Genomic DNA, 16,477 nt, shown 5'->3' with positions numbered 1-16,477 from the left:
TGCTGTCAGTGCCCGGCAGCCATAGCTGTGCGGGAGACAGCGGCTCCCATCCCTGCAGACCCCCGGGAGCTTCATCAGGACAAGGGTCACTTTGATTTTTGGGGGCAGGCTCCAGCGAACGCGCCCATGTGTTGCCATTGCAAAGCCCTGCTCGCTTTCTGGGCAAACTCCCCCAAAACCAGCTGCTGCTCGAGGGTCTTGCATGAGGGCGTGCAGAAATAAATCAGGCAGCAGAGGACAAACGTCCCTTTACTGCTCCTCCCAGTATCGATCAGGCACCACTTGCCAACTGGCCAGCCCTCGCCATCTGCCCAGGCTCTCTGCAAGCTGCCATCTGGCCCACGGCGAAGCAAACCGAGGGGCCGGCAGGCCGAGGACAGGGAATTTGAGAACCTTCTGGCTCCCCTGATACCCTTTTAGTTTCCCCTCCCCTTTCCATCACCAATTGTTCGTTTGGTTTTTTGGGTTTTGCTCATTTTTTTTTTTAAACAAATAGCTGTTTCCAGGCAATTATCCGCCTTGACCTGCTGGATGGCTGACCCGGTGCTGGGGAGCCCACGCAGCCCAGCATCATCTCTGCGATACCCCAAAGGTGAAAGCACAATGGGTTCATCAAGGCATGAACATCCTTTATACACACCAGCACCCCGCGGCCGCCCCGCGCTCGCACGCAGACAGCTTGTTTCTGCAGCGCAGTTGACAGCCCTCGTGGCACTGCTATTGATCCGCTCCCGGCCCCGGCGCTGGCTTTTGTCCCCAGCTGCTCTGGGAGGGACCCCACTGCCCGCCAGATGAAGGTCCCTGCTCTTTAGAGCATCGCAGGGACAACGGGGACAAAGCCTGGTTCCTTCTGCTTCCCAAATCTGCACGTCCATCACAAATCTGTTTATATTTTGAATGCTTTGCAGAACAAGAATTCACCCAAAATCTCAAATTGGGGACACCACATCGCTCCCTTTAACTACTTCAGGCTGAAACGAAGCATTTTGACATTCTCCAAATAATCCACTTTCATCAGCCCCCAAAATGTCTTGTTAGAACCAGCCCAATATTTATCCTGAGCTTTTTATCCCAGCAGCACAACGACCAGACAGAGCTGCCTTTGGGAGCCTCCTCTCTCCCAGGGGGTGACTTGGTGGTGCCAAGCCCCCCAGGGTTGTCCCCCCTTCACCTGCCCCCCAGCCCTTGGAGGCACATTTCACAGTGGTTTTATGGACAGGACTGTGCATCCTTCCGAAACGATCCAAAGGGCAAAAATCATCACTCAGCTGCACAGATGCAGCAAGTTAACGTGGAAAAAAACCACCCAGAGATGGAGGGGTCCCTCCTGCAACAGGGAGGATTGCTGTGCCTGGTTGTGCTGGTTGGTAGCAATTCCTTCCACACGTTGGGTCACTTCACTGCTTGCTGTGAAAATCATTTCCTCGCCTCCAATAAAGCATTTCGGATGCACTCAGATCTTCCCAACGCTGCTGGATCATCGGCAATATTAAATGCAAAGATGCTGGATGGACTGAATCATTCCCAGCTCGTGAATGACGCCCTTGTTCAGCCATTTGGAGATTGGCAGCAGCTAAGAAAGAGCTTTCTCATGTGGCCCCTCGGTTTGCCAGCGCCCAGCATCAGTGCCCAGTATGCACCATTGTAACCGGCACATTTCCAATGAAAGTTTCCTTGTCCAGCACGGAGAGACGCTCCTTGTCAAAGGGAGAAGGGGGGGACTATTGCTGATGTGTCACCCGGCAGCGGGAGCGGCAACACGCGTGCTAAGGGGCTCTCCAGGGCATTTCTGGGGTTTTTACAGTTAGGGGTGAATTACGTCTCCGTTTTGCAGGTTGTGTTTCCGTGCACGACCCGGCTGCACCAGGAGCACAGCGGGGTGAAGGCATTTGTGCAATACCCCCGTGCTGATTCACACTTGCCTTTCCCCAGTGGTCCCAGCTACAGCTGTAAAGAAGAGAATTTTGCAAAGAACGGGAAAAAAGGGGAAAGTTTAAAACTGGAGAGAACCTGGGACAGAACAGGGTGATCAATAAGAAATAAACCTCTAAGTCACCTGAGCACAGGATTGGGGGCATCTGAGCCCCTCTCATAGTGGAACCAACTCGCAGTCATGACCAAAGGTCCGAGGAACAGTCTGGGAAGCTTCCACCTGGACACCCTGAAGATTTGGCATCTTCAACACCAAATAACCTGCTCTGAGCTCCAAGCACACCGCGCCGAAACCCCAATGTCTAGGAGGGATCTGCCATCCCCACCAGCGCTTGTGTGCAAGCTCACACACAAACCTTTCTCCAATTAAAAGCACGCCTACGTGTGAGAATCAGGAATGTAAAAACCCAATATTAAAGGGATTTGGGGAATTTTAGAAGGGAGGAAAAAATGTTATTCTTGAAAGGTTCCTTTTATAAGTTAAAATTTTATTAAACTGTAGCTGCTGGGAGCAAACCGCGAGCGGGGGATTCCAGAGTACTCCATTCCCTCGACTGGTAATTTATGATTTACTTTTGTAATAACTGAAGCCATAAGGAACTCATTGGATTAAGGAGACTTATTATTTATGTTGTGGAACAATAATATTTAACTGTACAAAGCCACATATCCACCCATACAGACTTTCCCTCCATATGAAACTGACTGTACTTCATAAGTAAAGCCCTGGCCGATGGGAACGGTGCCATCGAATTCCGAAAGCGCCCCTGTCCCACCATCTATGTTATAGCACAAGGTTGCTTTTAAAAGCCTGTTATATCACCACCATGGGCAGCAAAACACAGACACCAGAGATATATAGATCCAGACACAGATAAACATAGACACAAACCCCAGCAGCATCACCCCGCATCCCACCACACCACCAGCAATGGGCAGGACAGGTTGCCAACGAGCGACCGCCCTGGGGCTGGGTGGTGTGGTCCAAAGTCACTCATGGGGGATGCAGACCCATGTACCAGCACCCACGAGGCCACAAAAACGCCACGGGGAGGGTCCAGCACTGAGTTAGCACGGGATTTATGAGGCGGAGGGGCTCCCCGTGGGCTTGGTCCCCTTCGCCCCTCACTGAGCCACTCGTAAACTCCACACGATTAAAAGTGATGTCTCCCAGGGCTCTACGTGGGAAAAGATGGATTATTGTAAGAGCACAAACATGTCCTGGCATGACGATCAAAGCAGCTGGCCCTGCTCTCTGAGCCCCGCTGTCAAATTTCACTCGACTTTGCTGGAACTGCACCGCAACTTTCCCCTTTCCGTGTCCCCTCCCCGTGAGAAGGCCAGGCCACTTACTCCGCCAGCTCCTCCAAGCTCCGATACACATCGTCATCGTTTTCCGTGGTCTCCTCCGACGGGAAGGGCCTGGGGCAGGAGAGGAATGACAGCGTTATTGGTGTGTCTCACCCCTCGCAGCAGATCCCCTGCAGCCCCAGCTGAACTCAGCCCAGCCCCGAGCATCCCGTTGAGCAGAGGGTGTTTCAGAACAAAACATTCATTGCAAATACATTTTTTCCTATTGAGGCATTAGCTCCCACGAGGGCATCACCTCCGCTGCTGCCCGCGGGCAGCGCTGGCACGGCAGGACAAGAAAGCAGGCACCATCTGAGCACCCACGCGAGGAGCTGGATCATCTAACAGCATCGCAGAGACCCCACGTCGGAGCCGCCGCTGCCCGCTGCGCTGGTGTTTGCACAACTTGGTAGAAATCTAATTCAAGTCCAGCACCGGCCTCGTTGAGACAGAGAAACACCCTCTCCTCCACCCACGATGGAGCCTTTCCACCTGCCAGCTCCTGCCCCGCTCAGCCGGGGCACACAGAGCTGCTTCCCACCAGCGTCTCCCACTGCTGCAAGCAGCCGATCCCACCAGAATGGAGTCCTTACAAAACCTGGGCTTCCTCATCTTAACAACTTTGTGACAGCTGAAAAAAGTTAAAACCCTGGGGATGAGGGAAAGGCCAGCGAAAGGGCAAAAGGAAGGGGGGAGAAAGCAGATTAGAAGAGAATGGGAGGGAGTGGGGGGAATACAAGAATTCCTTGGCTCATTCTGAACTAACAACTAAATAACATATGAAGGAGATGAAAAATACTGCTTTAATTAAACCCAATGTATTATTGCTGGCCCGGGGCCACGGCGGGCTGTGGCTCTGCTGGGGCTGGATGCACCTTGCGGCCCCGGCTGCGTCGGGCTGGGCTCCCCGCGGTCACAGCCAGCCCTGCTCCCCCAGCGCACGGGGACACGGGCTGCAGCACGGCCGCTCGCTCTGTCCCCGTGGGCATCGCCGCGGAGGCAGCCGGGGGTCCCCAGGCTACGAGCCACAGGGGCTGGGATGCTGATGCTGCGGGGGAGCAAAACTGGGTACACGTGAACTTTCAGCTGCCCTCAAGAGCAATTTCCTCCTCTCCCCTCCCACCCTCCCCATTTCACGATAGATTGCCTCTCCTCAAAGATTTAATGCGTGGCCTGGCTAGCCCCCGAATTTGCTGCTTTTGCATCCTGTCTCTAGCACGGACTTGCCTTCCCTCCTCTGCTTTACTTCATCCTCCCTCTGGCGAGCGGCTCCAGAGCAAATGTTTGAAGCAGTGCTCAAATCTGCACCGAGTTCGATTAAAACCATGACCAGGTGGTGACCCCAGCCACGGAGCGGGCTGATTTCTTGCTCCACCGGCTACCAGGGCTGCTGTGCCTCTGCTCGAGGTGCCAACCCACGGGAACCGAGGGGCACCCGAGGCTGGCACGTCTGACCGTGCCCGCGTGCGAGAGCGATGGGTGGGAAGAGCAGACGGGGCTGTGCCTGCTCTCATTGTCTCATCGCAAGGCAGGTGCCATTGGGCGAACGTCCCAGCACCCCAACATCTGGCACAAACAGCTGCCCGTGTGTTTGCCAGATGTGGGGGGAAGCCCGTTTTGGAGAGAAGCTTCAAGGCATAAAGGTGCAGAGAGAGCGCAGGAGGCACCCAGGATCTTTACAAGACGTTCGTGTCTGCGTGCGTTTCCTCTCCCCTGCGGTCCCCTGGGGATTAGTGACAAACACAAAAGCCACGTGAAGCGCAGACAGAAAAGCCACCAGCTCCTCCTGCACGTGGCTGGGCCGATCATGGGAAGCGGTCTCAGATTCAGCCCCGACGGGCAAGGGGGTACGGCAGCCACAGGGCTACACCATCCCACACAGCTCCGCGAGAAAGGAGAAACCGGAGGTGACCTCTGTGCAAACGCTGCTTGTTAAAATAATAATTAAAAAAAAAAAAAAATCTACCACAAGGCACGACCTCCTCCTTTACATGCACCTTCTGCTCTTAATCTCTGATTATTTCCTTCTCCTGTGCTTACCTTGCCAGAGAGAAAGAAGTAAAAGAGCCATGAAGAATATTAAAATCATAAGCACATATTTCCAACCATAAATCTGGGCTCGAGGTGTAATCAGTTCCTGTGATAAAACCCCCCATGTAAGACAAGGAGACAGCAAAGAGAGAAAAATATTTTCTAATGAGAGTTTCATGGAGACGGCAGCTCTGTCAGCCCTCCCAGCTTCACCTTGACCATGGGCAAAGCACCGGAGTGAAAGTCAGGGCAGGGAAGGAATTAATAACCTGTATCTCCGCAATAGCAGATAATGGCTAAATAAGGATGCACAGAACGCAATTAGAAGGAAAGTCACACCGAGGGGAGGATTACTACATGGACCAGCTAAAATCTGGAGCTGAAGGATGGATTTTTGGAGAAAGCCTTGGGTTTGCCTTTTGTTCATGCCTCTCTCCCCATCCTCAAACACCATGGGAGCTGCAAGCGGCTCCGGAGAGGCTCCCCGTGTCCCCACGTCACCGCTGCAGAGGCAGAGCTGCCACCTCCCCACGGCTCCTCTCCTCTTCTCCAAAACAGGGTGCCAGCCCCCCGACTGCAGCACAACTCACCCAGGGCTGGGGCCATGCCATGGGCTTTTGGCAGCTCTCGCCCCAACGCTCCTTGCTCCTCCCCAAAAGCCCTTTGTGCAACGTGATTTAATTTAGCCCTGCTAATTATGGCCACTATTTAAAATCTGTCCCTACTTTTGGCTTATGTTCCCTTATAAATCCATTTACACTATTTTCCTTCACCGAACACAGGAAAATTTAATCCTCCAGCACCGAGCCGATGAGGATGAACCTCCAGCAAACAGCTACAGAAAAAACATATTAAATACTTTTCTACCTAGACTCGCACCAGCACTGGCAGGAGGCGCGGGGTGAACTGCCCACCCCAGCCCTGTCCCATCAGTTATTCCCCGTGTTGCTGGTTTTGCCATTTTCCATCAGATCACCTTCGTGGCTCCCCGCCGCGGGCCGGGCTTGTCTCAGGGTGAGCTTTCCACTTGAGCTGGCTGCAGAAACGGATTTGATGTGGTGGGGAGAGGCCAGGGGAGGAGAGCCCTGCTCTTGCTCCTGCCCCACCATCAAGGCAACTCTAAGAAAAGCCAACTTGGTGACCTTTTAACCCAGTGTTTCTCACTGGGGTTTCCCCAGGACTTGCATTTAGACACTCTTCATGCAGATTGTTAACCTGGCCCCAGCCGTGCAGGGAGAAGCATCTCCATCTGGTTGGGCGATGGTGCTGCATGTCCTCCAGCCATGAGCTCCCCAAGAGCAACCGTGTCGTTTGGGACCAGTTTGTATGTTACTATTTAGAAAAAAAAGAGCAGAAACATTGGAAGTAAAGGGGACTAAAAGCTAATGATTCCCTGGGAAATTCTTACAGATCTCCAGGTGCATTGCAACTTCATAAATAGTATTAAATGCTATAGCTGGGAATGCCCTACAGTAACAAAGTATTTTGAGTTCAGTGAAACCCAACAGGTTTGCAGAGATGCCAGTTAATTTACATTCATTTGAAAATGTCTCTTATTCAATATCGTTAGTTAAGCACCAGACTGTTTTGTGCTCCACCATCATGAAAAACCACCTGCCAAGCCATTTATTCCCCCAGCCTGTGCCTGGGCTGCAGCAAGCCCAATCCCACTCAGATGAAGAGCAAAAGCCCCAGCGACATCAAACACAGCTGGAACGGGCTCTTAGAGATAATAAACCTCCCAGAGCAGACTCCTTCACAGAGAAACCCCACAGCATCCAACAGCATGAGAGAGATCGCTCCCAGAGATCAAAGAAGAGAATGCAAGTAGGATCAACCTGATGTGTTTGGTTTAGAGCCTAAAAGAGAAGGAAAGACCAAGTAATTTGTTAGGGAGTTTAGAGCGAGCTTCTCAAGGACAAGACTTACAGCAGACGATCTTTCTCGACATGCGATGCAAAGCACCCCTTGATCTTACAAAACACTCGGGCTACTTTCTGGGTTGGAGAGCTCAGAAAAGGCAAAGGAGCTCTGCAAACACGACGCGCTCTCGCAAGGGAAGGCAGGAGCAGTCCACAGCCAGAGCACATCACGCAGGGCGATAATCAATTAATATTTCATGAGGCACCTAATGCAAAACCCCTCCCCCTTGCTCTCAGCGGTCACTCGGGTTGCCCCACGCTCCATCCCACGCTGTACCCTCAGCAATCCTCGCCGCACTGCCTGGCTGCTCTCTCCTCTGAATTATTTAACGGGAAGAGCCAGGTAGGCTGCAATTCTAACAGCAATAAGCAGAAAGATTTATTTATTTATGAACATACTTCAGCACCTGGGTGCCTTGTCCTAGCAACTGAAGCCAGGTGTCCACCTCTGTGGTACCATCACTGAGAATCCAGAGGGTCAGGGATGGGTCAGTTCTACTCGGATAATTTTGTATAGCAGCATTTTAGCCTCAAATCCATGTCTGACAGAGCAGGGAGGATCCGGCATGATTTATTTTCTATTTTCTCTATCTGTCTCCATTCTTATTTCTTCAAACACCAGCCCCGGGAACAGAAAGCCCGGTGAGAAGCAGCCGGGGTGGAAATGTCCCACTCACTGCCCTCCAACCCAAGGAGCTGTTCCCACCCGAGGCCACTCTCGGTGGAGATCGTGTCAGGCAGATCTTTAAGGAGGTTTTCATGATTTGTACAAACACTCACAGGAGGGTGTTTGGTGGCTCATCCCTTACCGGGAGCGGGACTCCAGCCTCCCGACACCAGCATGCCCATCTCACCTCATTTTCTGAAGTCCCGTGATCACACTTCAGTGATTTAAAAAGCAGGTGGGGTACGTGACACCCATAAAACCTGAGCTGCTCCCATCTGCTGCCCCTTCTGCAGGGGATTTCTTCATAAATGGAAAGGACCAGAGCCTCAAGCTGGTGCAATGGAGCTTTTACAGCTCTGCTGGGATGGACGGGGCTGTGCTGAGCCTTCCTGGCTCCGGATCTGGCAGAAAAACACTTCCATAGCATGGTATCCACAGGCCGTACTTACACCTTGCAGTAACTCACAAAACCCATGGCTGGGTGAACAGATCCCCCAACAACCCCCTTCTGAAGAAAGCATCGTGGCAAGACAGAGAAACCGCACGGGAGTCTGCGGCTGCACCAAGATTTTGGACTTCAGGCTGTGCTCTCCATGCGAGTTTGGGTGTGGGGTTAGCAGCCGGCTTCAGCTCCCGCACTTCCAGACCGGTCCGTCTGTCCCTCTGCTGAGGTTTAGTGCTGCTTCAATCCCAAAATATATTTCTCCAAGGGAAGTGCTCAGCCCTCGGCTGTCCATAGCACATCATTTTGATAGCTCCAACCTGCCCCCTTTTCATTTTTCCTCCTCTTTTTCGCCAGGGTGGCAAGTTGCTCTCTGAGCATGGGATCACCCCACCTCCGTGACCCGTGGGTTCCCCCATCAGCCATCGGTTCTGGCACCCTGGAGCCGTAGCAGGTCCCCTGGGTACGCCGTTGTGCCTCCATGAGCACAGCTCTCCTGGAGTCATCCAAAGAAAACCACGTGGCTTTGCAAGACGTTCACACACAACTGAAAATGCATTCGTCATCGGCTTCGGTGGGATTAGGCAGATTAAAGCAGCATTTAATTTACTGATGTGCCAAGAGGTGGCTGTGAGCTGACCAGGGGTCAGCAAAGAGGTGACTGGGAGCTGCTTCTCCAACCCCTCTGAGCTTTGGTTCCCATCAGTGAAATGGGAACAGCGTCAGGGAATGACTTTGGTAAAGTGCTGCGAGATGGATGAAAACCACGCTCTTAATGCCCAAGAGCCGTTTTTATAAGGCAGAATGGAATCAATTCTCTCCCTGCAGAACAAGACACATCAGAGCATACCAAAAGCTGCTGAATTTAATTAAAATCATACTATTGTGTTACATTACTCATCTCTGGAAAGAAGCACCTCATGCTGTGCCAAATTTTAGACACGTCCTCTGAAAAAAAAAATATCATTTGCTTTTATTTGTGGTCTGGAACTTGCAAAAATTCTCACAAGATTAATTCTCATAGAAATTCAGCGGGGAAACAGCAAGCTACATCATCAGATAACACAAAGATGATGATTTCGCAGGAGAGTACTTACAGCGTTGAGCACAGCGCACTGCACAGTGCCCAAGGGTTAGCTGCATGCCCTGCTTTATCTTTAGCTCAAATCTGAACTGAGTATTTCTGGAGACTACGAGACAAGAAAATAACAGCTCGTATAATTTTATGTTTCAACACATTATCGCATTTTTAAAAAATTCTCCTGTACCGATGCTTCGCTCAAGAAAGCGGCAGGATTTTCTCCTCACTTGAGCTCCCCGTTGATGATAACAGATGGATAAAATCAAAAAAGGGAATCCAGTGACATCTTTGTCAAAAAGAAAGGAAAAAAAAAAACCCCGAACCCTCTGGGGTAACAGCACAACCAATCACTAGGAAACGATTTGGCCCAGGTGTCTGACTGAAAAGAAAACCAGATTTGAAAACACTGTGGTTGAAAAATCAACGGTAAAGTGAGCAGGGACACGGGCAGCCCTGGTGTCACGTCCACAAGGCCCTGGTTCCTCCAGGAACGTGTGAGCAGCGGGTTGGGGAGGAGGGAGGATGCTCTTGCAGCTCACGTGCTGGCTTAAAATGGCAGCAGTGCCCTGCTGAGCCCAGCACCGGGGCAGGGGTCTGCACCCACCATGGAGGGGGTGGTCAGAGCCCTGGCCCCAGTGAGCCAGCACAGCTAAGCCGGGCTCAAGGCACAGTCAATGGCACCACTCACCCGGGGAGCGTAAAGATAAATCACAGCCAGGACGTAAAGACCTGGGACGCGCCCCACGGGATGTAACAACATCCCCACAAGGCTCTGCAATTGCCCAGCTCTGGAAAACACTCGGTTAAAACAAAAACCTTGAAACCCTCATTTTTAACTTGTAGCAAAGCAGCACAAGGAAATCTTTCAGTAGTCCGAGCAGCAGCTTCTCTGCTGTACCTGAGCAGCTGCAGTCCTGTGAAACACATGCCAATAAAAACAAACCACCAGCACGTCCCAGCCAAGCAGGGTCCTACTGGACAACACAAACCAGAGCTAAACCGACCGCCTGGGCTGAGCAGCACTTTCTGTGATCCATAAGGAAGAGATGTGTGCTTTCCCCTCTCTGGTGGGGTGCAAAGAGATGTGGTTTGTCCCCAGAGCACCTGAGTACCCCTCTCTCCAGGCACAGCCCACGGTGGTGCCTCCAGCCCTCAGCCCTCCTGGCCCCCAGCACCCCCCACCTCCGAGCCCCCTGTTTTGGACCAGCCGAGCCTGAAGCCCTTCTCCACACCTGGGGCAAGGACTGTACTGCAGAAAAACCTTTCCAGCCCCTCCGATTGTCAACGTACGCACTGACCCTGCACAGAAGAGAAAGCTGCTTATGTCTTGCTGTTGCACCCAGAGGTGAGATGGTGCGAGGGTGGCCAGTGATACAGGAGGAAGCGCCAAGGGAAGCACAATGTGGGCTACATCGATGTGCGATGACAAGGCAGGTGCACACCAAGAGCCAGCAAGCCCCACATGTAACTGTTAAGCCCCCTGTGCACGGAAGGACCGTATCTTCATTACGCAAAACTGCTGGTGGGGAGGGGGCGAGAGAAATTGCCTTTGCTTTTATCAGCAGATGCTTACGGGGTGACCTCAGCATCTCCCAAACTTACAAAGCAGCCGCACAGGAAAACACGTCAATGATATTTTTCAGAGTCTCCTAGGAGCAAGTCTGTGAGGATACATACTTGCCAAAATAAATGTGTCAAAAACGTTTTTAGCTGGAAAGGATCTGCTTTTAGACAAAGAAGAAGCTTTACAGATACTCCTAAAGAAGGTCTGTCCATGTCACAGGAGACCATCTCTGCTCAAGCTCCCCGCTCGCAAGGTCTGTGGCTGAACCTCTGTGGATTCATGCTGGTCAGGAGCGGTGGTCAGTCCCAGGACTGGTCCCAGTTCAACTCCCTGGAGCACAAGCGAGCACTGCACAGCAATTGTGCATGTTTCCAGACACGGGTACCTTCTACAGCCTTCTCCATCCGTTTTACAGCAACACTTAAACAGCGTACAATGGATACACAACGGTAGTAAAAAAAATAACGGGCAGAGTGCAATTACAGAGAGCGCATTGGCAATGAATAAAACGGTCCTTGTAAAACCAGCCTTACAGGAGAGAGGTCCCGTAACTACCTCCTCACCAGAAGACACTTGAGGACTTAATCGTTAGCGACTTTAATTGCTTGCCATTTTCACACACGGCTGGACCCGCCTCCTCTGTTGAGCTACTGTCCCCAGGGGCAGGGGGAGCAGAGACCAAATCTGATCATCATGAAGCCTCCATCATGCTGGAGAATCTTTATGAATCCCATAAAAGATTTCCCCTTATCTCTCTTCTCCTCCAGGACAGCAAGGAGAACATCTCCTTGGTCAGCTACGCTAGGGCTTGTGCCATCTCATCTTTTGCAAGCAGTGGGTCTTGCTGGCAGGATCACAAAGTCTCCTTCTTCACAGGGTCACCCCACTGCAAGCCTAAGGGTAACCCTTCACTGTAGCGGGGCTCAGTCGGATGGGGAAATGGATTAAAGTCATGAAACCTGGACAAAACGCCAGGTTTAATTCTGAACTGGTGGATAAAGCGCGGAGGAGCTTCCAGATCTAACACAGCTGGCCAGTGAAGGACACACACCGGGAGCAGAGATGTGCACGTTGTGCAGGGCAGGGGCTCGAGGCTGCGTGCGCAGGTCCAGCTCCATCCACCCCCCCTGCCCCTCTCCTGCAGGCAGGACGTTGTGCCTCCCTTCCCATCCCTCCTCCCTTTCACCCACGCACACATCCTGATATTATTGGCAAGCCGTTAAGTACAGAAATTCCCGGGATGATAACGCTGCAAAGCTCGTTTTGAGCACGTCAGTCTGTTTTAATAGTTTACCTGGGGAAATCCGAGCAGCGCTGAACCTCGCCAGCGAGGCACGGGGTCTGCAGGCAAAGCAGGGTGGTAGGAAAGTCTCCTCCGGGTTAAATCCTCACTGATGGGAGGAGGCTGGTACAGCTCATTTAGTTGCCTTGAATGTGCCTGGAGGCAGCTCTGACCTGGGTTAATCCCAGTGTTGAGCTTCTCTCCTCTCACCTCACTATTTGCACTGTAGAGATGGGCAAAATGCAGACAGGATGGCCTTGCAAGTAGTGACAGGATGAGGGGGAATGGTTTTAAACTGAAAGGGGGGAGATTTAGATTAGATATTAGGAAAAAATTCTTTACTGTGAGGGTGGTGAGACCCTGGCCCAGGTTGCCCAGAGAAGCTGTGGCTGCCCCCTCCCTGGCAATGTTCAAGGCCAGGTTGGATGGGGCTTGGAGCAACCTGGTCTGGTGGAAGGTGTCCCTGCCCATGGCAAGGGGTTGGAACTAGATGGGCTTTAAGGTCCCTTCCAACCCAAACCAGTCTGCGATTCTATGATTCTATGATTGATGGTGGGTCTGCACTCAACAGAGCCAATCTGCTCTGTCACCTCAGGGCATCGATGTGCAGAGGTTAAACGCCAAGAGAATCAGCATTTTGGCTTGTGTTTATTTATTTGTTTAAATGCAAGATAAACCTCAGCCCAGGGCAGTGGGCTTGCCTTGCTGTGTTTGCCTGAAGGTAAAACTAATGTCACTTATTCTTCCAACAAGCCCAGGCCGGCCACTGACCCAAGGGGTCCTGCCTTGGCCCCCAGGATGAGGAAAACACAACCATCCCCTTCTCCTTCCCTCCACCGCCCGGCCAAAGCACCGCCACTGCTCCTGCAAGAGAAAAAACTCCTCTTGACAAATAGGATTCGCCCCTCCTCCCTATTTGCAAATGTTTTTACATCTATTTTATTAACTGCAGTGCCTTCTGAAGAAAGTCACTGCGAGGTTCAGTTCATATATAAAGGATTTACTTAGATTAAGGGCCTCAGTAAAAGGCCTTTGAACACGCTAACTCCTTCCCGTTTTCAGACGGTTTCACTGCGCACACATTAAAAATGCATGCAGGCAGCATGAGCCAATATTCCTCAACCTCCTGCTTTGCTCGCAAAACTCTGCTTCCAGGAAAAACAAACATCTTGGGGAGATGAAAAAACACACGTCCCCTCCGCTCACAGCTCACAGTCAGCCGGTGGAGCTCGCTCGCACGAGGTGGACGACAGCCGGAGGCCAGAGGACACCGGGATCTACCACGGGCAATGGAGAATAACCTGGGCTGCAGCAGGGAAGTCTTAAGGAAAAAAAAAAAAGCTGGTTTATCGAGACCTGCAGCAAGAAGTCCTGTTTTCCTCCAGAGAGCTAAGAGTTTGCTCAAGAAAACTTGGAAAGGGAATGAAAACTGCTCCAGCACAGAGGAGAACCCTTGCACACTACCCCTGTAAGACCATGCTGCTTCTGTCTGCTGCAAAATCGTCGCGCCTGTCTTGAAAGCATTTAGTGCCAGCCACTGTAAGAAAGGGGGTAATGGACTTCACGAGCCCTGAGTAAGGTCTGTGGTGGAAACTCCTGGTGTCCTGGCTGTAAAATGAAGCCTCCTTCTTCCGAGACAGCCATGGATGGGCAAGGAGCATGGTGGTGGCTTCTCACTGCGACCGCTGACAGTCCTCCAAGAGAGATGGAGGAGAGGATAAGAATCAACAACAATTAAAAAAAAAATCTCCTCTCCTTAGCTGATGGGCAATGCTGCACAACGAGGATCTTCTCTTTGTCCGTACACACAGCCCTGTAAAGCGATGCGTGGATGAAAACCCCAGGACAAGGGTGTCATCACATTCCTGCAGAGCCCTTGCTCCTAAACGAGACCAAAGGGCAGCACTGCCTGCGCCCACACGAGCAGGCAAGTCTCCTCTCCAACAAGCCAGGTGAACAAAGGCATTTCTTACCCTCCCCAATTCTGAGAGCGGAAAATAAGACATACACAATTAAGGGATTTGCCCAGGGCCATGTACAGCACCCGGGGCAGAGCCATGACCCAAACACAGCTTCACGCATCCACTTTCCCTTCAGCCCATGACTTTAGCCACAAAAGCATCTTTCCTCTGAACACCTTGAAGAGAGAAAACGTGCCTTTTTCTAGGAGGCACCAATAAGCCTCTTATCATCGAGGGGCTCGTTATGCACAGGGAGCACTACCCAAAAAACAACACAGCGTGGTGGCAGCCCTTGCAACCGCACGCTGCTTTATTTGGTGGAGAAGCACTGTCCGCTCTCTTGCCTCGTGCGAGAGAGAAATCTGTTTCTGCCATCACTGGAGACCGTCACCTGCTAGGAAGGAAGTCAGCGATGCACTGGCTGTTTTCTGGAGGACCTCTGAAACCTGCAACCGGGACTAGGAACAAGGCAAGAGGAGGAAAGACGCAGCACGGGCTGTAGCTACAGCTGCGATAGATTAAGCCCAGCCTTAGCAGTGTGCTGCAAACAAAACACTGCATTCAAGATCATTTCTTTTTGCCATGTTTTGCTGCTTGTAGCTTGTTCCTTGGAAGGAACGCTCTGTCATCTCAACATAGCTATCCTGATAGCTATCTGATTTACTCTGAGAAACAGGGTTTCTCTGGCAAGGTTCATGTATCCAGAAATTATTAGACAGAAAGACTATTTTTTTTTTTTCACTGAATAGCATACAAGATTGATTTTTATTTTTCTACTCTATTTAAGGACAAGTAATAGGGCCTGGGGATTTATTTCAATTCTTAATTTGCATGATCCTGAAGTCTTCCACCCAAAATAGGGGTTGGAGCAGAGCCACATTCAGGCTATGGGGCTGAAGACCACACAATCCATGTATCATCCTAATTGCACTGTATTTACCATGTTTTCAAGCACCGTGTCTAAGCCAACAAGACTTTTCCCATTTATTTCAATGGCAGCATCTTCACTGGGGGAGGGAAGGGTAGGGACCCCAATCATTGGTGGGGACCCCAGTGAGCTGAGAAGTGGCCAACGTGGCCAGTCCCTTTGGGGAGCCAAAGTTGCTGCTGATTCCCACAGATTAAATTAATTCATCTGAGATTAGTTTCTGTCATTGAGGCTTTTGTGATGGTGTAGCAAGAAATCATCTAACTAAAAGGAAAAGACGTGCAACAATGGATGAAGCCAGGGCTCTCTGCCTGCAGGGGACAGCGGTGATGGGAAAGGACACCCCGAGGTGGGGACTTTCCAGCTAATGGGAGCGACAGCATTTTCTGTTCCTGCAGAGCTGGCAATGGGAGGAGGAGCAGGGTTAATACGCAGGAAAACAGAGTTAGAAGCAAAGACGCACTAAGCTCTGTGCTATTCTTGTGTAATTATGGTGCCAAAGGCTTCCAAGATAAGGGATTTTAGTGGGAACCATAAATACTGGTTGTAAAATGAACGAGAAAAAGCCGCATATCCACAAGAATAGCAAAGCTCCTGCTCCTGGCTCCCAGCTATCGCCCATCCCTCACCAGACACACCAGGGATTCAGCCAAAGCCTTCCCAGAGCTCGGCCAGCTCATTCATCCTCCGAACTGACAGCAGGACCTCCCTGCCCAGGGAAGGGCTTTGCCAAGGGTGACACATCGCATCCTCTTCCACACTTAAACCCAGCCCTTGCAAAGGCACTGCAGCTTGTGCACATGGACTCCCCCATCCCTCCCTGCCTCCAAACGCCTCTTTTCCCTTAAAATAATAATCACTGCAGGCTTCTCCAGGACTCAGGGCTATCCTTAATAATAAATACTCCTTAACTTACAGCACGTCTTTATTCCTCAAACCTTCGCCCCCTGAATCTTCCCCCAGTCCTGGTGGGATCTGTCAGATTTGTGTTTAACAGATGGGAAATCTCTGAGTTTGTTTTACCCATGAAAAGCTGTTCCCCTCCAGCAATACCAGTGCAGTGAAGGCAGTGAAAATCAGTTCAAACAGTGGAAATCATGGTGAGGGGAATAGAATAGCAGCAAGACACGTTCTGCAGAGAAAAGCAAAGGTGTTCTATAGCTGGGGAAAAAACACAACCCCAAAAGAAAGGTACTTAAAACTGGGAAGAGTTCTCAGCCTAATCTGTGGTCCTAATGGGAAGGCATTGTCAGATTAACAATAAAAATGCACACTAACAAGAAAACCAACCGCCAACCAATTTTGCAGGGAATTGAA

At 51.2% G+C, this 16,477-nt stretch overlaps 1 protein-coding gene across 1 annotated transcript in view; it reads right to left on the bottom strand.

Moving 5' to 3' along the window:
• VAV2 (vav guanine nucleotide exchange factor 2) overlaps window positions 1–16,477 on the bottom strand; it is a 130,230-nt gene that overhangs the window by 31,092 nt on the left and 82,661 nt on the right. Inside the window, exon 4 of the mRNA XM_068413907.1 lies at window positions 3,286–3,354. Coding sequence (XP_068270008.1) covers window positions 3,286–3,354 — 69 coding nt within the window. The remainder of the gene's footprint in view (window positions 1–3,285; window positions 3,355–16,477) is intronic.

This window comes from Nyctibius grandis, chromosome 16 (assembly GCF_013368605.1).
Source record: "Nyctibius grandis isolate bNycGra1 chromosome 16, bNycGra1.pri, whole genome shotgun sequence".
NCBI lineage: Eukaryota > Metazoa > Chordata > Aves > Nyctibiiformes > Nyctibiidae > Nyctibius > Nyctibius grandis.
The sequence above is the reverse complement of the archived record's forward strand: the minus strand, read 5'-3'. Positions and strand labels throughout refer to the sequence as shown.